Source organism: Lissotriton vulgaris, chromosome 4_1 (assembly GCF_964263255.1).
Source record: "Lissotriton vulgaris chromosome 4_1, aLisVul1.2, whole genome shotgun sequence".
NCBI lineage: Eukaryota > Metazoa > Chordata > Amphibia > Caudata > Salamandridae > Lissotriton > Lissotriton vulgaris.
This window is the reverse complement of record NC_141691.1, coordinates 1,948,939,374-1,948,963,912: the sequence shown is the minus strand read 5'-3', so window position 1 is coordinate 1,948,963,912 and position 24,539 is coordinate 1,948,939,374. Positions and strand designations below refer to the sequence as shown.

At 45.3% G+C, this 24,539-nt stretch overlaps 1 protein-coding gene across 1 annotated transcript in view; it reads left to right on the top strand.

The window, feature by feature from the left end:
- TRAPPC9 (trafficking protein particle complex subunit 9) overlaps nt 1–24,539 on the top strand; it is a 2,581,727-nt gene that overhangs the window by 469,433 nt on the left and 2,087,755 nt on the right. The window contains exon 12 of the mRNA XM_086966259.1: nt 1,718–1,803. Coding sequence (XP_086822385.1) covers nt 1,718–1,803 — 86 coding nt within the window. The remainder of the gene's footprint in view (nt 1–1,717; nt 1,804–24,539) is intronic.

Here is a 24,539-nt window from a genome sequence, read left to right as displayed (position 1 = left end):
GAGGACGTGTTTCGCATTAAGTTATTCCGCCAAATGCTAGTTTCACGTTTTTGCATAATGACACATAGTTTTTCCACAATTTCGCATAGTTGCACATATGAAAATTTGCAGAATTTTCAAACACTCCTAATTAATGTCGTAAGGAGAAAGAACAGTTAAACTGCATCTACACCATAGCTCTTACCAGATAGAGTGATGTGAATACATGTGATCAATAAGTCAAGTCAATCAAGATGACAGTCCTGGAAATTAAGTGGGTTGATTAAAAAAAGAAGTCTGCATTTAGGTTCAAAATATGAGAAAAATGGTAATTAAATGCTTGTAAGTTTAAAATTGAACATGGTGCTTATATTCAGGTACATCTTTGTGAATATCAGTTAACAGTTGGCCACGTGCATGTCTGCATACCTGCCAACATTTGGAAATAGATAAGGGGGAGATTTAGAAAAATAAATCTGGGTATTTTTTTAATTTCCCCTTTAACTTGCTATGTAATTGAGATAATTTTAAGCAGGAGAAAGCTAAAATACTGCCATATTTATGTTGAAAGAATTGTGAGATTGCTGCCTAAGTCGGGAATGTTGGCATGCATACTTTTGCATGTTACAAGCGAAGAACATGCTCATTGTCCAGAACCCTTAGAAAGTGTTCCAGTGTTAGGAGGTGTGAAAATAAAAACACAAAAGCATATTTCATATGTCTCCAATTAAAGTACTGGTTTGTGCCAGGTTTGAATTAGTTCAAATTGCAGCTGAAATAACAGGCAATAATAATTTTCTCTAGGTTTGCAGCTCAGCCAATTGGTCAATGAGATTTGCTTTTTGAGTGTGAACCACATTTGCGTTGTCTTTACATGACAAAGTATTAAGCTTTTAATGTTTTGCATATGTAAATTGAAATGTTGTACTTACAATTCTTTTCCTTACACCTTTTGCCCAGTGGCAGCTGGAACAGATCATGGGTGGGAGGAGTGGGAGGAGGAGATTAAAGGGGAAAAAAAAGTAAATATTACACTTACATCTTCATGGCTGCCGTCTCTCTCCTGTCATGACGTCTTTCCTCAGCTTCTCTTCCTGATGAGTCCCGAAAGCAGGAAACACACAGGCTTTCCTAAGCCAATCACGACGCTGCTGTCACAAGCATGACAACAGTGTTGTGCTTGGTCTGGGCTCAGTGGTTCGGTGCTCAGATAGGGGCTGGAAGCCTGTGCATGCTCTCCACCCAGGCTGTGCAAAACAGCCAGGCGGAGAACATGCTTAGTGCGCATGACAGTTTGTCCGGCCCAAGACGGCCGCCAAACTGTCATGCGCACTTAAGAGAGCGGCCACCACTCCACCCCCTACTGCTGGCTGTGACGACCGTCAAGCCCCGGCCACCCCAAAACTGGCTTCAGCATGGAGAAATAAAGTGATTATAACTCAATGTTATTATCATTTTATTTTTCTGCTGCTGAAAAGCAGTGCGGTGAAGCTTCTCTGCCTTAGCGTAGAAGCCGCCACTACTTTTGTCGCCTATTTGTGGTTTACAAATACTCTCCTTTTGCAGTCACACCTTTCATTATTATATTATTCTGAATCAGGTGCATTTTGTACATGTCCAAGTTATAGGTTCTTACGTATACAAACCCATCTACAAACCGGAAAAGCTTTCTGCATGACGTCTAAGGTGGTCCAAATGACAGGTCATGACTGGATATTGCTCTCTTTTTCCCTGACAGAGTTCCAGTGGGTTCAGGGTGACGTGTGTGAAGTTCAGTTGATGGTGTACAACCCCATGCCATTCGAGCTCCGAGTAGAAAACATGGTACGTGACAAAGTTGTGCACAAATTGAATGTTTTTTAAGACCAATGTTTTTTCCAGAGAAACAAATGTATAAAATGTTGCAAATGCCGATGCCAATCGCTAAATGCATGCAGCTCCGAGTCTGCTTCTCATCACAGATACATTAATAATTAAACACAGTGTTCAATTGGTTAAAATTGTTACAACAAGACCTGTTGTGCTATTAAATACCTAAAATATGTCAAAACGTAGCTTTGGATTATGTGTTCAGCAAATTTTTTTTCATTATTGCAACCGCCTGTGTCGGTTGTCACTGCATCTGGAAGTTTTTACATTTTTTAGTGTTATACTTTATCAATAAAAAGTGAATTTCTTGTATATGCTTCACTGCTACCATCTTTAGCTGGAGAAGTTTTTATCTTGTAATGTGCTAATCGCATATATTGTTAAAACTTGCCGGACAGTTCAGTGCCCACCGCCTTGTGACTAGGAGTGGGTGGAACTTATGGAATTTTACTCCGTTGTAATTCTGAGTAGTTGCGTAAAAACTCAGTGAGATTCTGTGGAGTTCGGGCGGAATTCAGTGCTGATTTTTAGTCCTGGACGCTTGTTCTGTGCCTCATGGGAACAGTCCAGCCATGCTCTCCACACCACCGGAGTCAAGCTATCCTGGCTGAAGACGGCTGATAGCCAGAAACCGGTCCTCGGAAGCTTGTTTCCGGTCCAGGGAAGGCATGGCTTGGCAGTTCGGGGTGGACTGTTCCCATGAGGCACAGGGTCAAGGCTGATTTGCATATGGCCATGTCTGAACTGGGGTGGTGTGGAGTGCAGAAAAACGATGGATTTAGGCCCAGATCTCTGTACTGGGGTGAATGTATGACATTGTTCTGCATTCTGTCCATCAACTGTTATTTTTGTAACTCCCCCGACAGAGCAGAGTTATTCGCCCACCCCTACTTGTGACATGTTCAAATCTTTTTGGTGATAAATCTTAGCCCTAGTGGAGCCCTTTTTCTGTTACTCAAGGTCTACAGATACATGAAGTATGTAGCAGGGACTCTGCTTGATAAAGGCAGCATGTCACAGAGTCTTGCCACTCAGTGCTCCATATGGAAGGCTTTGAGCGGGATCAGAAAGAATGAGTGAGGGGGAGATTGAAGAATGGCTGCTTAATATTGGATTCATATCTGGGGCTCACCATCCAGGAAAGTTTCCTCAACTTTATCTTACTTAAGTGGTCATGAGAAGAACAGAGATTCGCCTGCTTCATTACTAATTGCTTCAGCTATGCTGTTGGCAGTACTGCCTCCCAAATCCTGGTGAGCTGCAGTTTTTCAAGAGCAGAGGTATTATAAGTGCTCCACAAATGATTTCCCTCTCACAAGCTCTTTCCATGGGAGAGCGTTTTATGATTCAGTTGGAGCTACTCTTGGCTCCGAGCCATATGCTAGAAAAATTGCCTCTAAGATGTAACTCTGGCTCCAAGATTGAGTTCTAAGCATATGTGCTTGCGATCATGACTCAGGGACTGGAACAGCGATCTATACATTTGATTTTCCGTAGTGTTCAACTAGCCTGCCAACTTTCCGTAGTAAACCCATGAACCAGGTGTTCTAGTTGACAGAAACTTTCTAGCCTCAACTCGGAGTGGAGGGCTGTGTGCCAGGCCGGAAAGTTTGTTTAATAAACAGGCTAGCACACTGGTTAGGGCTAAAGCTGTGGCTTTCAGTGGCTCTAGCAGCTTCTTGGAATTGCTCTCACGCTTCCCAAGCCATATCCCAAGATATTTATTGTATCGAATTCCTTCACGTCACATGGTGTCTAAAAGCCAAATTCAATTTTTTTTAAATTGATCTTCTCCTAAAAATCATGATTTTGTTATTTCTTTTTTGATGTTAAACTCACTGCCATTACAGTATTTGTTTAAGGCATTCAGTCCTGTATGTAGGCCTTTAGGCGTTTTATCTGGGAGAGCCATGTCGTCGGTGTAGTAGAACCTGCTGATAGTTTGTTTTCCTAGTTTTAATTTCAAATTTGTTTTATTGGTGTCATGAGCAAAAATACACACAACATTACATAAGATACTTAGCAGGCATATACGGCAATCAGGTGGGGAATTGTGCAGTGTCCAACAGATCCTTGTGTGGTCGCCTGTAATCAATGAGGCCGTAACGCGGTGCTGGGGGTGAGAACACTTCAATAGTCGTGACAGTAAAATTATAAGAGGAAACAACCCCAACTGTAGCCCTTTCCCACCCCCCTAACCACCATCCCCACACCCACCCCACCCAGTGTGCCGAACAAGAGGGACAAGCAAGGATATATTCCTGAAGTGGTCAATATCATCATTTAGGCGAGTTTGCAGGCTCTTTCGCAGTCTCAGTGAGTTTTAGAATACGCAGGTACTTGGGGCATGCGATCTCGTTGAATTCTTTGGATAAAAGGGAGAGCAGCGGGAGCCACACTTTCTGGTAAGCAGCAGTGGAATGTGTGAGTGTGGCGTGAATGCGCTCCATGCCCAGGACAAACCACATTTTATGCAGCCAGCCCGTGTGTGAGGGTTTGGTGGTAGTGCCCCACAGGGACAGGATGTGTTGTGTTGCGGCCTGCATGGCGACCCCCATCTGACGACCCCTCTGAGATTTTAGGGGAAAGGTGAGTGCATTGAGTAGGCCCAAGAGGGTGTACGCTGGGAACCTAGGGATTTCTGTGTCGAATGTGGAGTCGATCTCATCTAGGACAGCCTTCCAGTAGTCTCTGACTTCACTGCAATCCCAGAGGAGATGAGTCTGGGTACCCTGTTCTCCGCACCCCCTCCAGCATAGTGCGCTACACGCTGGGTTGCCTTTGTGGAGCCGGGCCGGCGTGAGATACCAGTATATGGCTAATTTTGTCGCCGCCTCTCTAGAGGCTGTGTTGCGAGTGGTGTTTTCCTAGTTTTGAGGAGTATGTATGTGCTGATTTTATTGCATTCCCCACATCAGGTAGACATGCATTGAAGAGCAGGGGGGCATTTACAAAGCCCTGTTTAAGACTCTCTCTGGAGATAAGCGCACCATTAGCATGTAGGTAAATGACCTCTATGTATGCAGTTAAATGCCGAAGCCAAATCGATAAAGGTAGCAGAAAAGGGATTGTCTTTTGTGGAACAGGTTTTTTTTAATGGTCATGGAGAGAGCCAGTAAAATATTGCCTATTGCACACCCGTTCCCATAGCCTTTTTGATAATAATAATAATAACAATAACAATAATAATAATAATAATAATAATAATAATAATAATAATAATAATAATAATAATAATAATAATAATAATAATAATAATAATAATAATAAGGCATTTATTAAGCGCACAGCGACCCCAACGGGGTTTCCTGGCGCTATCACAGACAGAAAACGGGCTGATAGTTCAGAATGAAGCCTCTGTTATTTAGCCAGTATTCCAGTTCATTGAGGAGTAGTTTGGCAGACGCTTCCCCTCTATGTCCGGCAGAGTAATCAATCGAGAACTGGACAGGGAAGAGTAAGAGCCATTTTTAGATCGATCCTGGGCTGCTCATGCACTGCTCTGCAAGGCATGTAGTTCTTAAAATACGGGCTTTAGGCACAGCCCATGTTTTCAATTGGCTTCTCTTACTGTCTTTTCTAAATGGCCACTTTTGATTAGCGGACAGGATTTCTAGTCCCTCCTTTTGGGCTTCGGTATCCTACTATGAGGACTGCCCCTGTTACGTGTGCTTGTACGCTTGACATTATTTCTCAAACTTCAAGAGCACTCCTTTTTGGGTTGTCCTGCTTCTGCTCATCTTCCTGCCATGAAACCTTTGGGAAACACAACAGGTGATGGACCGAATGTGGATCAATGTCACACACTCACCCCAGTCCAAAGATCTGGGCCCAAATCCATCGTTTTTTTGCACTCCACACCACCCTGGGTTAGACAATGGCGATATGCAAATCCGCTCTGACCCTGTGCCCCATGGGAACAGTCCAGTCCGAACTACAAAAGCCATGTCCTTCCCAGAACGGAATCAAGCATCCGAGGACCGGACCGGTTTCGAGGTAACACCTCTCATCAGCCCGGCTAGCTTGACTCCAGTGGTGTGGAGTGCCTGGGACCCACGTCTGGGCATCCCCAGCGCACTTAGGGCGGAATATGCAAACACAACAGGTGATGGACCGAATGTGGATCAATGTCACACACTCACCCCAGTCCAAAGATCTGGGCCCAAATCCATCGTTTCTTTGCACTCCACACCACCCTGGGTTAGACAATGGCGATATGCAAATCAGCTCTGACCCTGTGCCCCATGGGAACAGTCCAGTCCGAACTACAAAAGCCATGTCCTTCCCAGAACGGAATCAAGCATCCGAGGACCGGACCGGTTTCGAGGTAACACCTCTCATCAGCCCGGCTAGCTTGACTCCAGTGGTGTGGAGTGCCTGGGACCCACGTCTGGGCATCCCCAGCGCACGTAGGGCGGAATATGCAAACACAACAGGTGATGGTAAGTGGGCAGTGGCAGTGTCCCTACCGCTTTTTACTGAAGCGCACTAGCGTATTCACTCGCATGCTGTCATAGCGCGTGAGCGCTTTTTAAACTTTTTAAACTTTCACAAACTTCTTCTCCTCACCTGGCATCGTGTAAGCTGCTTCGCACTGCGAGACTGCTGTGACTTCCGCATTTTGCTCGGCAGAGCCTCTCAAAGCGGACAAGCAGGTGCTGCTGCCTAGCAACGGAGTGCTGGACTCGCCCCTCCCTCCCGCCTCGGTCTGACGCCGGTGACTAGCACCGTTTGAGCAGAGGGCGTGAAGGGTCCGAGCCAGACACTTCCGGCAGAAAACAGCAGCGCTCTAGTTGTTGGGACGCTGGGGGGGATATAAGGCGGATGTACTGTAGACAGCGCAGCGGACGAGCGCAGCGGGCGCGACGAAGGCGCGCCGGAGTTGCGCCTGAGTTAAGCCCGTCTGCGCCCGTCCGCGGCCGACAGCGGCCCAGGGCCAGTCCCCCTGCCCCTTTCTTACATCGTACTAGTTGGAGTCGAGATGAACTTCTTCTCCTCCGCAGTGAGCTTTGTGGACCTTGCTCACACAGTATTGAGGCAGGAAACAACGTGGGCTGTAGCCACTGTAACTTTACCTTCAACATAGAAAAGGCTCAAATCAGAGGCCAACATGCCCTGGTATGTGGCCTGCTGAACGTACGCTCCCTACGTAAACACTCTCTAGACATTCATGACCTCCTCAGCGGAAAGCAATGGGATCTGCTTTTCCTCACGGAGACTTCGTTAGACCAAGACTCCATGCCAGAGATCATTGAAGCCATCCCAGAGGGTTATTGTCTGCAAAGACTAGACAGAATACGGGGGAGAGGGGGTGGCATAGCCATAGTTGCTAAACAAGACTACCAATGTCAGCTAGAACGCATCATGATTGATGATAGCGAAGCAGGTGCGTTTTCCATCTCAATAAATGGCTATTTCACCCTGAAAACCCTTCTAATTTATCGCCCTCCTGGCTCCACTGCAGCCTTTATTGAGAAGTTAGTGGAAGGCGTCTCAGAGGCCGCATTACGCACGGATAAATACCTTGTCTTAGGTGACCTTAATTTGCATTTAGATACCCCTACGGATAGGGTGGCGAGTGATTTCTGTCATACAATGGCAAGCTTACAGTTTGAACAGAAGGTACAGCACCCTACCCACAAGCTGGGCCACCTTCTTGAACCGGTTTTCGCAAACTGGAACCAAGTGGATGCCCAAACTCTGATCCCCATCCCATGGTCTGATCATCTCCTCGTCCCTTTCACCATCGAAATGCAGGGACCTCGCCCCAGTGACTCCCCCGCTGACAAACACCCTAGGCGGAGATGGGCAGCGTTCTCCCAAGCCAAATTCAATCTGGAGCTAACTGAGAAGGGTCATCCTGGAGGTGATGGGGTAGATGAAATTAATTCTAATCTAGACCAACGAATTACGGAAGCCCTGGATCTGGTGGCACCACTTGGTGTGGTAAAAATGGGGGGCCGAGCACAGAGATCGGCTCCGTGGTACAACGAGGACATGCGGACGGCCAAAGCAGCATGTAAACGTGCTGAAAGGCTATGGAGGGTTGCCTACTCGACCCTTGCCAAAACAGAATACACAGACTGTAGGCGCAACTACCACAAATTGATCAGGAAGGGTAAATCATTGTACTACTGCAATAAGATAGAAGAAGCCGAGCAGTCCACCAAGGAACTCTTCTCAATCTATAAGTCTATTGCGGTAGGGAAACCCGTCGCAGTGCCTAAGAAACTCTGCACGACGGAGGGCTGTGACCGCATTGCTGAGTTCTTTGCAAACAAGGTTATTAACATCTATAATTCCTTTCCCCAGAGGACAGATAACGGTCCTAGACACCCGGAAGCCACTAAAACCAAAGGGGAACAACGATTAACCACTTTCGTCACTCCCCCTACTGAGGAACTTCTCCGTATTTGTGGATCGATAAAATCCGGCTCCCCAAGAGACCCGGCCACCCCTAGTCGGTTGAAGGGCAGCTTGCCAGTACTTGAGCCCTATGTTCGCCATCTACTGGACACCTCCTTTAAGTCCCAGGTTGTCCCGAACGCCTGGAAGCAAGCAGTGGTACTTCCTCTGCAGAAGAAGGCCAATGTCAGTTTTGAAAAACTGGACAACCTCCGCCCTATCTCCCTCTTGCCCTATATGGCAAAAGTGGCAGAAAAAATAGTCAATGTACAGCTTATGCAGTTCGAGGAGGCGGCTTCGCTACTCCACGACTCGCAATTTGGCTTCCGCCCCCGTCATTCGACGGAATCTGCACTTCTCGTGGCGGTTGAAGCGCTACGACAGGGTGTGGACGAGGGCCAAACTATGGCATTGATCCTACTCGACCTAAGCGCAGTGTTCGACACTGTAGCACACTCCACCTTGCTACAGTGTCTGAATGAAGGTGGGGTTACAGGAGCGGCGCTTGGTTGGATCAAGTCCTTCCTGTCTGACAGGTGTTTTCAAGTCAGATTGGGTGAATGCTACTCGAGGGAGATTGAGTTGGGCCAGGGAGTGCCTCAGGGCTCGTCTCTGAGCCCAACCCTATTTAATATCTACGTCTCCCCCCCTGGCGGCCATCGTGGAGGGATACGGTCTTCGACTGGTGTCCTACGCCGATGACACGCAGTTGGTCATCTCCCTATCGCGTGCACCCGGCCTTGCAGCGGACATCTTCAGGAGCTGCATGCAAGATCTTGCTGCCTGGATGTCCGCAAACTGTTTAAAACTGAACGGTAGCAAGACCGAGGTGCTCGTGGTGGGGGGTGGGCCGTCTGCCTGGTCGTCGGCGTGGTGGCCGCCCTGTCTGGGTGAAGTCCCTGTTCCCTGCCGTGAGGCCAGGAACCTTGGCGTGTGGCTGGACAAGGACCTTGCCTTTGGTCCCCAGGTCGGTCGGGTGGCGGGGGTATGCTTCGGTGTCCTGAGAGCCTTAAGGAAAGTGTTAGATCTGCTCCCTATTTCTCCTCGAAGGACGCTGGTGCACGCCCTTGTCACCTCCCGACTTACTATGGGAACCTGCTTTATCTGGGGGCCACAGGCAAGGTCATGGGCCGCCTGCAAGTCCTTCAAAATGCTGCAGCACGGCTTGTACTCAGGCTCCCTAGGAGGTCTTCCGCCAAACCAGCTTTGCGGGCCCTCCATTGGCTTCCCATCGAGAGGAGAGTGGAGTTCAAGGCCCTTGCTACATGCCACCGCATCTTGAGCGGTAAAGCACCTGCACCGCTCCAGAGTCTGGTAACCCACTATGAGCCCACACGCAGTCTACGGTCCTCGCAGACTGGGTTGTTAAAAGTCCCCAGAGTATCGAAGGTGCGTATGGGAGGCAGATCTTTTAGATACCTCGCTCCCAGGTGCTGGAATGCTCTTCCTTTGGAACTGCGACTAGAACCCTCTGAAGTCCTGTTCAGGAAGAAACTCAAAACATACCTTTTCAGCAGGTAGCCTTCGGTGGGAGGGGGGGGGCAGCCACTTCACTTATCACAGCGCGGGGACACGCCAGTAGCGTAACCAGGCGCTTAATGAATGCCCAAATAAAATAAATAAATAAATGGACCGAATGTGGATCAATGTCACACACTCACCCCAGTCCAAAGATCTGGGCCCAAATCCCTCGTTTTTTGTGGTGGTGTGGAGTGCAAAAAAACGATGGATTTGGGCCCAGATCTTTGGACTGGGTTGAATGTGTGACATTGATCCACATTCTGTCCATCACCTGTTTTGTTTGCAATTGCCGCCATAAGTGCGCTGGGGATGCTCAGACGTGGGTCCCAGGCACTCCACACCACTGGAGTCAAGCTTGCCGGGCTGATGAGAGGTGTTACCTCGAAACCGGTCCGGTCCTCGGATGCTTGATTCCGTTCTGGGAAGGACATGGCTTTTGTAGTTCGGACTGGACTGTTCCCATGGGGCACAGGGTCAGAGCTGATTTGCATATCGCCATTGTCTAACCCAGGGTGGTGTGGAATGCAAAAAAACGATGGATTTGGGCCCAGATCTTTGGACTGGGTTGAATGTGTGACATTGATCCACATTCTGTCCATCACCTGTTTTGTTTGCAATTGCCGCCATAAGTGCACTGGGGATGCTCAGACGTGGGTCCCAGGCACTCCACACCACTGGAGTCAAGCTAGCCGGGCTGATGAGAGGTGTTACCTCGAAACCGGTCCGGTCCTCAGATGCTTGATTCCGTTCTGGGAAGGACATGGCTTTTGTAGTTCGGACTGGACTGTTCCCATGGGGCACAGGGTCAGAGCTGATTTGCATATCGCCATTGTCTAACCCAGGGTGGTGTGGAGTGCAAAAAAACGATGGATTTGGGCCCAGATCTTTGGACTGGGTTGAATGTGTGACATTGATCCACATTCTGTCCATCACCTGTTTTGTTTGCAATTGCCGCCATAAGTGCGCTGGGGATGCTCAGACGTGGGTCCCAGGCACTCCACACCACTGGAGTCAAGCTAGCCGGGCTGATGAGAGGTGTTACCTCGAAACTGGTCCGGTCCTCGGATGCTTGATTCCGTTCTGGGAAGGACATGGCTTTTGTAGTTCGGACTGGACTGTTCCCATGGGGCACAGGGTCAGAGCTGATTTGCATATCGCCATTGTCTAACCCAGGGTGGTGTGGAGTGCAAAAAAACGATGGATTTGGGCCCAGATCTTTGGACTGGGTTGAATGTGTGACATTGATCCACATTCTGTCCTTCACCTGTTTTGTTTGCATGAAACCTTTGGGGGCCGCTTCATTTTTTTTAGTTTGGCCCTTCACTTAATCTCCCCATGCCATTCCCCACACCACCTTACCGCCCACAACAGTGCATGCCCGCCCCCACCACCCCGCCGAGGTTGCAGCTTGTTTGTTGTGAAGTGTTGCCCAGGCCGGCCTCCAATCCTGGCCCAGGCGATAAAGCAGCCGGTCACATGCTTCCCGCCAAAGGAAGGCCCTGCCACCTCCAGGGCTGTGGTTACCACAACCAAGTGCTCTTCCTGTATAGGGAGAGTCCAGACAGTCCTTGTTAGGCTATCTCAAACATTGCAGCCATGTTTATTCTTGGAATTTTATTATATTGTATTATAAAATGAAATATTGAGTACCATCAGAGAAAGGCGGAAAAACCCAAAAACCTGAAATGAAGCGCCTTCATTGGAAAGACATTGCAAGAATCATTATTACTCCAAACCCAGAACGCTTATGTTTTTAGCTGGTTTCTTCGGTCTAAATCTATCCGTTTAGAACATTAATGCTCAGATCTTATTGCCTCATGTTAAACACATCTTCGTTTGCTCATAACACAACTGGCTTTTCATCACTTTTTGCTCTGACTTTTCACGCAAAGCAAATGTGTCTCTCACCGAGGACGTCTCGCTTGGTCAAGCGTGCGTTAATTCCCCCTAATTGCTGCAAAGACTGCTGTGTGTATTGTCACCTCAGTGCTGCGATCCACATGTGAGCACCTGGTGTCTGAGCCTCTTTGGCTCTGTCAGAGTTATCATGCCGAATGATGGCTCGCTTACGGCTGGGCCGAGCACAGAGCCGCCGGCAGAGGGAGCTGCAGGCCCTCCACAAGCTAATGCAACCCCCACCGTCAGTTTGTGACAGTTTGATGGCCCTGCACTGCGTTGTCTGTCGAAACGCTTGCAATTATGTATGTATTGAGAGAGCGAGTAAAGTTCTTAAGAAATCCAAGTGCATATGGGCCTGCTAGGAACTCCATTCCCAGACTGAGGCCGCCTCTCATCCTTCAGAAGTCTTGTGTTTTCTTGAGGAGTAGGTTCAAAGCATTCCAGTCCTCGGTCTGAGAATATTTTTGGGTGCATCAACATCTCTCCTGTAGTGTTGTCTTTTTTCATGCAGTGCTTTCTTTCCCTCCCTCTCACTGGACTTGGACCAGAGTTCAAATAAAGTCAGACGGTAACTTGTGAGCTTCACTCAGTATGAGACGTGCCCTCCCCCAGGAAGCGCTGGGCATGTCACTTCCCCTCCTCCTCTGTCTTTACTCTCGCCCTCTTTCCTCTTGTATCTCTCCACCCTCTTTCTTCACCCAGCCTATTTCACCCAGCCTATTTCTCGGTCACATAAATACACCCCACATAAAACCAATCTATATCACATAGCGACAATCTACATAAACACACTCCACACCCTGCCACATGATTCTAATCAGCATAATTTCACTCAATGCCACATAGTTCTACAAAAATCAACTCAACACGTTTCCATTCCACACCCCCTAATTCAACAAGAAACGACATAATAGAAATCCACAACACAATTACATAATATACCACATACATACAATCCACGCCACATAATTCCACATCATACCACAAAATTCAACAGCATGCAACATAATTAAACTCCACTACATAACACTCCACAACACAAAATACCATACCTTATAATTGCTCTCCATAACAGGTGGAACTTCATTGATTCCAGCATTATTTCCTCAGACCAGTAATTGATTTTCATGCCTACTAAATTTTCATGGGTCTCCTGATTTACAAGTTTCAGATAGATGTATTCACCCGCTTTCAATTTCAGTTTTTTTCTGCTGCAGTTTTCCTATAACAACTTGTTCTAATTTCTTGTTTTATAGTTGAAGTAGATTTAACCTTTTTAGTCATCCATATCAATCTCTTCAGTTGTTTTTAGGTCGAGCTGGCGTAAGCAGCGCGAAGCGCTGCTGTCTCCAGCGAGCTCTATTGTTAGGGACTTGCTTTGGGCACGCGCATTGCGATTTGAGCAGGTGTACGCACACGTACATCCACGCGCTGGGCACATCTCCTGTCCCGCTTCTGAGGCAAGTCAGCCTCCTGCAATCAATCACACACACATGCGCGCACACATGTACACACACGCGTGCGCGCACATACACTCGCAGACACACATGCTCACACACACACGCGCGCACGCACACACACACACACACACACACACACCGCTGCCCCCACGCAGCCCCCACTGTACAACTAAGCCCCACTCACCACATCGGCTGCCTTAGCCGCCACTCCTGACTTCTTACTTATGCAGCCACGGTGGGGCTCTCCCTCAGGCATGGGAGCCCCGCGTCACCACTGCTCCTCTGGGCCAGCCACTTCCGGCAGAAGACGGAAATCCCGCCCCACGACAGGTGAGACGCTCCTGAACTTCTGGTTTTCACCCACAGGAGATGCTGTACGCTGTCAATCATGGGTATTTCAGATTTCTTTCCTACGGTGATTGATGGCCTTTTTAGATTTACAAGTTAAAAGGGTTCGTGGTGTAATTACACCTATCTCTCGTTCAAAGGCTTTCAATTTAAATGTCTTTTTAAAAAGGGAGAGGCTCTCCTTCCTGAAGAGTGGGGAGTAGCTTTGTTGGGATGTCAGGGAATATTGCTTCCATTAGCCTGAGGACCCATCTCAATTAAAATAAATGGCCCTCCACACCATTTCGCTGTTATTCTGAATGTGGGGCGATGGGGGTGGTTTACCGGCGCCTAGTGCGGTTTACGTCTTTCTCTTGGCAGGCGGGTGTTCAAAGATCTATGACGGGAAATTAGATACCTGTTCATTGACTCCATTCATAAGTCCGATGTGAGCCTTTGAACAAAGTGCACTTCTGTTTGACTGACTATTAGGCTACTGACCAAATACCTAATAAATGGGAAAGGCAAATCCGTGCCCATGAGCGTCTGACCCCCGACCTAGCATGCCTGGAAGGCAGGGTGTGCGCAGAGTGTAATTCTCTTGTTCGTAGTGCACCAGGGGTGCTGTAGTGGGCAGTGGTGGTGCCAGACCTGACCCCTGCTTCGTCCCACGGGCTCATTGATACATGTTTTTTAGTGTCTTGCTCTTGCCAACTGTTTAAGCTGATGCCTGGCAGACCTATGCATGGGGGCTGAACACAGAGGGGGGCAGGCCCTGGTTTTTGTGGGAAAGTTAATCCAGAATAAATACAAGCCAAAAATTATGAAAAAGAAAACACTGTTTATTCAGGTAGGTGTTGCAGGTCAGGCAACCGTTTACAAAATCCATCCCTCAACCTAATCCACTTATTTATATTTCACAATGGTCCTAGGCTTAAGTGATACTTAGAGAAATAATTTTCACAGGCTTGAGATAAGGACTGTGTTTTCCTTCTTCAGTGTCCAGCCGGACCTAGAAGCATTTATTTTGAACACAATCTTTGAGTATAAACAGGGTAGGGTGAGACAAGTCACACATTAGTAACTGGGCACAAGCCTGTACCAAGTCAGAGGAAGACAATACATGGGAGAAAGAAAAATAATTTACAGGCAAACAAGGAGAGCAGGGTGGCTTATAATACAATGCAAAAATTTAAATAAGCTCAAACCCACAGTAACTGCCATGGAAATTGCAAATCATAAAACGAGCAGTACTGCAAAACAGTTGACGAACGTTTCGATCCCTATCTCCAACAATATAGTGGGATCATCTTCAGGACTAAAATAAGCTTTGCCTGATTGATCGAGTGAGCCACGAGCGATGCAGAGTGGGCCGGACGTGGCTGACAAACATCAGTTGGCATTCAACTTTCGATTTAGCGGATGCCGTTTACGCCTAGCAATTTTGTGTGGCGTCAGGAAAGTTACTGGCAACAAACCGGTTTGGTCGGTTCAGTTTAGACCGTTCTAAACTGAACCGACCAAACCGGTTTGTTGCCAGTAACTTTCCTGACGCCACGCAAAATTGCTAGGCGTAAACGGCATCCGCTAAATCGAAAGTTGAATGCCAACTGATGTTTGTCAGCCACGTCCGGCCCACTCTGCATCGCTCGTGGCTCACTCGATCAATCAGGCAATGCTTATTTTAGTCCTGAAGATGATCCCACTATATTGTTGGAGATAGGGATCGAAACGTTCGTCGACTGTTTTGCAGTACTGCTCGTTTTATGATTTGCAATTTCCATGGCAGTTACTGTGGGTTTGAGCTTATTTAAATTTTTGCATTGTATTATAAGCCACCCTGCTCTCCTTGTTTGCCTGTAAATTCTTTTTCTTTCTCCCATGTATTGTCTTCCTCTGACTTGGTACAGGCTTGTGCCCAGTTACTAATGTGTGACTTGTCTCACCCTTCCCTGTTTATACTCAAAAATTGTGTTCAAAATAAATGCTTCTAGGTCCGGCTGGACACTGAAGAAGGAAAACACAGTCCTTATCTCAAGCCTGTGAAAATTATTTCTCTAAGTATCACTTAAGCCTAGGACCATTGTGAAATATAAATAAGTAGTCCTACCCGTGGTCCTTGGCCATTATTACGGGTTCCCTTGTATACTGATACCTCAACCTAATCCACAACACAACCCGACTCCCGATATTCCGAACAATAACCTTCTTCTCCCCACGAGGCAAAACAAGTTTGAATAGAAACATGAGCGTGATAGCCATCACGCTCATGCCCTCGAGAACAGAGTAAGCATAAAAGGTGCCCGCGAGCACACAACAGTTTTTATAGTCATTAATCCGCGGTAGCAGGACAAAGACACCCCCTGCCATGGCTTACATCCACAAATAGATGTATTTCGCCCCCATCCTTCGCACACAGACCTTGTCTTGCTTGATTCACGTTGCTCTTCTTTATAGGACTAGAAGTCTAACAGGAACTATCACTACTGCATTAAAACGTCCTGCGTGGCATCAAGGTGTCTTCTCACAGTACCAGTACTCAACGAAACACATTTTGATAACCGAGGAAAGATGTTATTCCTTTATCTCATCAGGCTTGTGAAACAACCCTCCTCCCTCCCCCGGGCCATGTTCTGAATTAAGTCACGCACTCTGTTGTCAGACATTCCTTTCAGGTTAGAGGCGTTATTCAGAATAACGATCTCGACCTTTGTTTTCTTTTAGAAACTCAGCTCTGCTAGGATGATGACCCCTCCTCTCTGATCTCGCTCCTGATGGCTATCTTGTCCTGCTGTCAGGGGGTGAGGGTGAGGGTGGGGGCAGTGCAGAGATGGCTCTGGTATTCACTGACTTTTCAAGCATGTCTTTTTTGTCTTCATTTTATATAGGTTTTGCAGTGAAACTCTTCTATAAAAGCAAATTCAGTTCATTTCTGAATACTTTTCTCTCTGATGGTGTGTCTAGGCTCTCTGACAGTGTACAGTGACTTAGCATAACATGGTACACCCCCTCACATCCCCATTACTCATCTCAAACCATCTTTTACTGCTGTGATAAAAAAATAACACTTTCAAGACCTTCTATCTTCTATCCCTCCCCCATCCTTTTCAATCCAACTAACAGATTCACATTTCCACTGCTTAAATTAATTCATATCTCCCTATACTGATTCACCACTAATCCTCTTTGTGTTCCGGAGTAGCATTCTACTTGCCGAAAAACGCTTTGACACCTCGGCAGGCGTAGTAAGCGCTATATAAATGAAATTATAATTACTTCAGTTGCAGTGGTACCCTGGCCTAAGTGTGTTTGTGTGACTCACTGCACCCAGCATATGAACATCTTTGCCCAGCACCTGACCTTTCTTAAAAAATTACTGCAATATTTTTTTATAGGTCTAATGTTATCCAAGACCTTTTCATTTAACTTAAATTATATACAAAATATACTTTCTTATTAGGGCTTTCGTCCAGCGCGCGTCATCCACTGGTCTGTTGTTTCAGTTAGATGTCTGTTCTGCCCATTATAGCATGGGACATGTTGCAGTGGGTCTGGTCAGACCTCGTCAGCAATTGGCTAACTACACTGTGTGTCTGCTTTTTGCCCTTTCCAAGGATTACTTCTTGCACTGAGCTGTTCTTAGACTGCGAGTTGTTAATCCACTCTGCATCTTTCCCTCTCTCACTTACCGCTTAATCATGAGACACGTCGAACCTTTCAACCCCAGAACATTGCTTTCAACACCTGTGTTCCAAGTTGAAATAACCACTCTAAAATGCTCCAAAATAAATGCAGAAAGTGAAATGCATCTACTTAGAAAAGACTTGGCATCTTTGTTAAAGCAACGTCCCTGAAATACCAATTAGATGAAGCAGGCCAACAACTCCTATGCAAACAGTGTACATTGTAGAACAACCACCCCTCCTTTTCATGATCCTATTCCCGTGGGAATAGTTGGAATTTACCTACTCAAATCTATCACCCTCACTCTATCTATCTATCTATCTATCTATCTATCTATCTATCTATCTATCTATCTATCTATCTATCTATCTATCTATCTATCTATCTATCTATCTATCTATCTATCTATCTATCTATCTATCTATCTATCGCCCTCACTCTATCTATTACCCTCACTCTATCTATTACCCTCACTCTATCTATCTATCTATCTATCTATCTATCTATCTATCTATCTATCTATCTATCTATCTATCTATCTATCGCCCTCACTCTATCTATCGCCCTCACTCTATCTATTACCCTCACTCTGTCTATCTATCTATCTATCTATCTATCTATCTATCTATCTATCTATCTATCTATCTATCTATCTATCTATCGCCCTCACTCTATCTATCTATCGCCCTCACTCTATCTATCTATCGCCCTCACTCTATCTATCTATCGCCCTCCCTCTATCTATCTATCGCCCTCCATCTATCTATCGCCCTCCCTCTATCTATCTATCACACTCACTCTATCGCATCACCACAGCATCACTCAGCACCACCACAGCATCACTCAGGGGCACCACAACATCACTATACGCTACCAAAGCATCACTAAAAGCCACAGCATCACTCGTTGCCACCACAACATCCCTCAGCGCCACCACAGGATCAATCTGTGCAACCATTCAACAACAACTGGTTCAAATATGTTCTCTCAATGTTTCAAGCTTTATTACAAATGTCACAGAAAGCTGTTAATATTTCACTTCTGTTCTTGGATTTTCGTCACAATAAAATACACTGAACATAATCTTCACAAAAGTTATTTGCAAAAGTTTAAGCTATTTCCATTATAAATTACAATAGCTTTTATTTAAGTATTAATTATTTAAAAAAATTAAGCCATTTTTATTTGTAATATCAATATATCTAAGTCACGTAAATATAACACATGTTGCATTACAAATGCTATAGGTGTCACATTTGCGGAAGTTAAAACTATTGGCATTGTAAATGACAAAGCTATTAATTTCCCTATTTTCAAAACCAACACATACATTTAAAAAAATTGTCATTTACAATACCAATAGCTCAAACTTTCCTAATGCGAGACCTATTGCATTGCAAATGCTTGTTTTAAACTGTTGGCTCTGTTGGAAGGGCTGTTCCGTCTCTCCTGGTGGATGGCCTTTATAGCTCAGATGGTTATTGAATTAGTTCCAGGCGGACTGTGTAACTTGTGGCCATGTTGGACGATAGTTGTATTGCTACTTTTTCCCCCACCTTGCTTTCTATCTCCTCCATTGTTTAAGTAGGTGGTCCAAGCGGACGTGTTTAGTTATATCCCCTCTTATCCTTTAGATAGGCGCAATATTGACTGGACCTTCCATCACTGGTGTGGTTATTTTCTCGTCAGTCCAGCATTGATGACGATATGTTGCGGGAAGTGGCCTTCCACGGTTGTCCAGCTGGTGTATCGTGCTTCTTTGTCATTTTCATGCTTCCATTTCATTTCAATCTTTATTCGGTTTAAAAAACCTTGTAAGATACAATACATTAAAATCACAATACATCATAATAATACATAATAAGTAGCAACAGTGGGTAAAAGTTTATCACCACATCTTGTTTGTGCAAAATTACGCAAAAGTCATCCGCACCGGAATTAGCTAGTTCCTGGTCAGTCCCCTTACTGTACGGAGCACTAACTGTATGTACACATAGTTAAAATAATAAATTAGTTATCTGATATATTTAAAAAGTGATATACACCAAAACATAAGACAGGCAGTATTATATTAGCAGACAGTCAGAAACATGGTAAAATAGCCCCTTTATATTTAAATTCTCTGGTTTTTCTTTTTCCTAATCAAGGCAACACATAGGAGGAAACGACTTAGGCTAAACACGATCAGTTGTGCAGTATCACCTTTAAATATTCTCAAACCAACCTTGGTTTGTCTAAGGCCTAGTCTATTACAGATCGGCTTGAGCCATTTTTTCCTTGCTTTAAGGTATGCTGGGCATATAAATAAAACATGGGATTCATCTTCTTTCACCCCCATTTCACATAGCTCACATGTGCTGGATCCCGCAACCCCAGTCAGCCCTTTATTACAATTCCAGCCCGTTGTTCTATCTTTTAATAGCAAAATGCCATAGCGGAATTTTAGGTATAGGCTTTTAGCCAATGGGGGGTGGATTTCGTCCATGAAGGGCTCTAGTTGCATGCTCATTTTGATTTCAAAAAATTTTGCAGTTAGAGTCCCTGTTCTGGGATTTGCAAGCACTGAGTCTCTAGTATAGTCCCAGTACCTTTGCTTCAGGATGTGTTTTGAACCATTTGTAAGGGAATCAGGGTCAACCCAGAAATCGCTTAACCCTAGCTTTTCAAACCATTTTTTGACGTACTCTAGCCATGGTAAAAACGTGGTATTCTTTATTGCCAATATTTCTTGTAAAGCTTCTCTATAGACAGCCAGCTCCTCCGTGGACCATAAACGGACCCAATAGAGTAGTGGGCGAAGAGAAGCATAATCATCAGTACGCCTAAAGTTAAGGTCCCATAATATGGGTGTCATTGGAGTTGACCCAGGTATCCCTAAAAGTTTCCTGATGAAGGAGTTTTCCCTCACTCGGAAAGTATCCTTTAAAGCATAAGCCCAAAGGTCTGCACCATAGAGTGAAGAAGATTGCACTTTATATTTAAATAGTTCGATAGCTGGTGAGACTGCTTTGTAATGACTATTCCTATGTTTCCTTAGAATTGGTGCCTGATTTTGGGTTAGCCTTAGTTTTGAATTCTCTAATTGCGTTTTCCATGTGATATCACTGTCTAAAATAATACCCAGGTATTTAAAATTGGGAACTTCTTCAATAGGTTCGTTGTTTATTGTGAAAACCTTATTGAAACCTTTATGGGGGTTAATTGTCATGATTTTGGTTTTTGAGGAGTTAATTTCTAATTCCTTATCATGACAATATAGACTGAATGTGTTTAAAAGGTTTTGGAGCCCCCTAGGTGTCTGAGAAATTAAAATAGTATCGTCTGCAAATAATAGTGCCGGAACGGCTTGCCCACTCAATTTGGGAGAGTCATGCTCGCAGCCCAAAAGAGTATCAGGGATGTCATTGACATACAGGGAGAATAAGGTGGGTGCCATTACGCACCCTTGCCTTACCCCCTTTGCTATTTTGATTTTCTCAGTGACTTCTCCATTCGGTCCCCATCTTACACATGCATAATTGTTCTCATGGAGTCTAATTAAAATTTGAAGGATATTTCCAGGGACACCCATTTTGTTTAATGTTTTCCAAAGGGCTGCCCTAGGAACCATATCGAAAGCTGCCTTCAAATCAACAAAAGCCACGTATATGTGGGAACTCCTTATAATGGTGTATTTCCAGACTAAACATAAAAATCTAAAAACCTGGTCAACGGTACTTATCTTGCATCTAAAACCTGCCTGATATTTTGTGAAAATAGAGTGCTCTTCAATCCAGGAGGTAAGCCGACCGAGAACCTGTCGTGCAAAGATTTTTTGTAACACGTCAATAAGGCTGATAGGCTGGTAATGCGAGGGATTTGACCTATCACCCTTCTTGAACAGAGCCACAATCTCTGCCCCCTTCCAGGTTTCCGGAATGGCAGCTCCTTGGGCAATTTCGTTGGATAGTAAATTAATGTAAGGGGCCCAGATGTGATTTTCGTGTTTCCAAAGATCACCTGGTATTTTGTCAGGGCCTGGTGCTTTCCCTGATTTAACTGCCTTAATTGCGGAGATAGTTTCTGTTAAAGAGAATGCAAGAGGTTCATTATGCGCTGCCAGGGGGGCGTATAAACTGTCCCATCCTCCGCTTTCACCTGAGCTTGTGCAAGAATATAGCATAGTAAAGTGCTCAACCCATATCTTTTCCTCTAAAAATTTGTCTTTACATTCTGTCGCTCCCCTGGTGCCTCTAGCAATGAGGCTCCAAAAAGTGGTCTGATCTTTACATTTACATGCATCCAGTAAGTCAGACCAAACCCTTTCGTCCCATTCTTTCTTGGCCTTTGCTAAAGTTCTTTTGTACTGTGCTCTCTTGGTTCTCACGATGTCCGTTGAACCCCCCCTGACTGCTATAACTAAATCTGTCTTGGCTTTCCTGCAGTCCTGGTTGTACCAGGTAACCCCGGTTTGTTTATTCTTTTGGGCATTATGTGATCTTTTTATTGCCCTGGTCAGGATCCCGCCAAGTTGGTTGATTAAATGTTTATGGGATTCTATCAAACTGGGATTTTTACTGACCGTGTTATTGTCCAAGAGAGAGGACATATGTTTTACAAAAACATTATAAATTTGTCCAATAATTTTGGAATTGTCTAGTACTATTGGCCATTTCAGGGATCTGCGGTTGTTTGCCACTAGAGGATCTGGTGGCAGGGACATTGTACCATTGACACTTTTGTCAGAGGTTATAAAAGTCTGGGATTTGACAGATAGGATTAGGGGATAGTGGTCGCTTTCCGTACGATCGTCTACCAGTAGATCAATAATCATAGGCCACAAATTCAAAGAAACTAATAGATAGTCTAAGTGACTAGAATGTGCCCCTCTAGAGAACGTTGGTCTACTGGGACAGTCTGAAGGCAACCGCCCATTACATGCACGTAAGCCCGATTCTAGTGTCAGGTTCAGTATTTGTAATGCGCTCACTGAACAGGGTGCTTTATAATTTGTGTCTACTGAGGGAATGTCGTTTGCCATATCCTCATCCCTGTGGATATCTTCTAGTCCTATTATGGGTTCAAAACCTCTGTTAAAATCACCGCCTATGATTATTTGTGCATTTTGATCAAATCCCGCCACAAGGTTGCTCAATTGGGTTACAATAATTGATTCTTTGCATGGTCGGTGTGGTCTATTGTAAACATTAATCACGTGAGTGCATCGACCATCTATATCTTTTAACTCGAGCAATAAAATGTCGGGATTATTAATATCAATTTGCTTGATAGATAGGCCACCTGTGATTTTCACCCATGTTGTTAGTCCGCCAGAGGGTCTCCCCCCGTTTGTGTTTACTGCGGATATAAAGAAGGATCTATAGTTCACCTTATAATAGTTTTCAAGTCCCCATGTCTCCTGAAACATAATGATATCCCCACTTGAAATGTAGTCGTGCCAGGATGGGTCTAAAAGGTTTTTTTTCAAACCTGCTATATTCCAACAGATTATTTTTATGCATCCTAAAGCCCCTTCTGTTTCTACTATCTGGCAAGGTGAAGTAGCCCTAGTTATCTCAGGGAGCAGTTGGTGTGTTGTTATTTCGGCAAGATGTAATGGCTGTTGCAAAATTATATTAGGTGCGGTATGCCTTGAATTGGTTTCGAGACATGAACTAGGGTGTGTATGATGGGTACTACTTGGCGATGACAGAGCCCTTCCCTCAAGTCAGTCGCAGTCAGCTAAACCAGCTAGAGCTGCAAACCTATTCGACGTGCTAACTCCCCAATTGTAGGATGGGGCCCCAAAGCCCCAGCCATTTGCAGGGGCATTCCATCTAGGTGCAGGAGTAATGGGAGGGGGTGGGTTCATAAAAGAGCCCAACCATCCTCCGTTAGGGTCAACATTACCTATGGGTGCTGGGGTATTAGGGTACAGTGCATTCTGCTGCATGCCTGGCCATCCTCCATTATATTTAGCATTTCCTGCAGGTCCACAATTATTAGTCATAATACCAGGCCCTCGTCTGCCCATTTGATTCCAATTTTGCCCTGGAGTAGTGTTTTGGAAGTTATTGTAGTGATTTGGTAGCCATGGGCCTGCCCTACTTTGGGGAGCGTAATTCATATCAGGAGCTGATGAACCGCCTCCCCAACCATGATCACGCATTGACCAAACGGGCTTCCGGGGTTTTTTGTTATTGGCTTTTTGTGAATCAGTATAAAAAAATTCTAATGTAAGTGGGATAATAGAGCTGCTTCTTTTTTGTGGTGGAAGGATATTTGGCAAGATATCAGGAAGAGCAGTTGCGGACGAAAAATTTAATATCACACAGTCGCCCTTCCATTTTTTTTGCTTTTTTCCTATCCAACCTACCCTCCTTGCTGTTTTGATTTCGTCAGCTAACGTCTGTTCACCCCCCTGTGCTAGCCTCATGTTATTTGAGAGCCAATATAATGCCTTACTTCTAAGTGATGAGGCTGACTCATTTTGGTCCGGTGATAGGGTAGGTGTATTGGCTAGCACTAGCACTAACGGTGCTGCTTCAACTACAAATTGTGTCTGATTTTCATCAAAACTAGTGGGCACTGTAGCGTGTGTTGGATCAATTTGCTGGACAGTTGGGATTTCTAGTGGCAGGTTGTTAATATTTTGACTAAAAGTTTGTGGGTCTTCTGCAGGAATTGCCCCTGGAGGAGTAACATCTGATGTTACCCTGGATTCACTATCATTCCCAGAGGGAACATTGTCTTTATTGACATTACTTAAGGCATTACCTATTGCATCTACTAGAACATTTTGAGTACTTCCAAGTTTCTTTATCTCCGCGGAGAGTGTATCAATCTTGCTAATAGGTGGCTTAACAATTGTCTGTATTTTTATTTCTAACAGCTCCGCTATTTTTAACATTAAGTCCTCATCCAAAAAATCCCTCAAGTTATTCACCTCCTTAGTCTGGCAAATATTTTTGTCCTTAGGTGGTGATATGGTCTTATTTTTTCCAGAACGTGCCCCCCCGCGTTTACTTTGCAATCTGCGGCTGGCTCTAACTGCCCTTGAGGACTGCTTGGCCGGTGGATCATCCTCCGCATCATCTTTGTCGTTATTTTCTTCATCCTCAATGACTAGCTGTGCGTCTGAATCAATTACCGCAAGTTGTTCCGTGTCCCCCACATTCTCTGTGCTAACGTCAATGTTGACAGTGGTAGGGGAAGCTGGTGCATTTAAATCGTTGTTGGAGTCTAGCAACAGTGAGTCATTGACTTGCGAGGAAGTGGGTGGGCTCATAGGAGGGAGAATAGGGGATTGAGATAGACCCAATGATTGCCTGCGTTCGCTGTTTATTTTGCTGACCACTTGAACAAGATAGTTTGTCATAGTGTTCTTTGGTATTTCGGGTGCCATATGTGGATTTT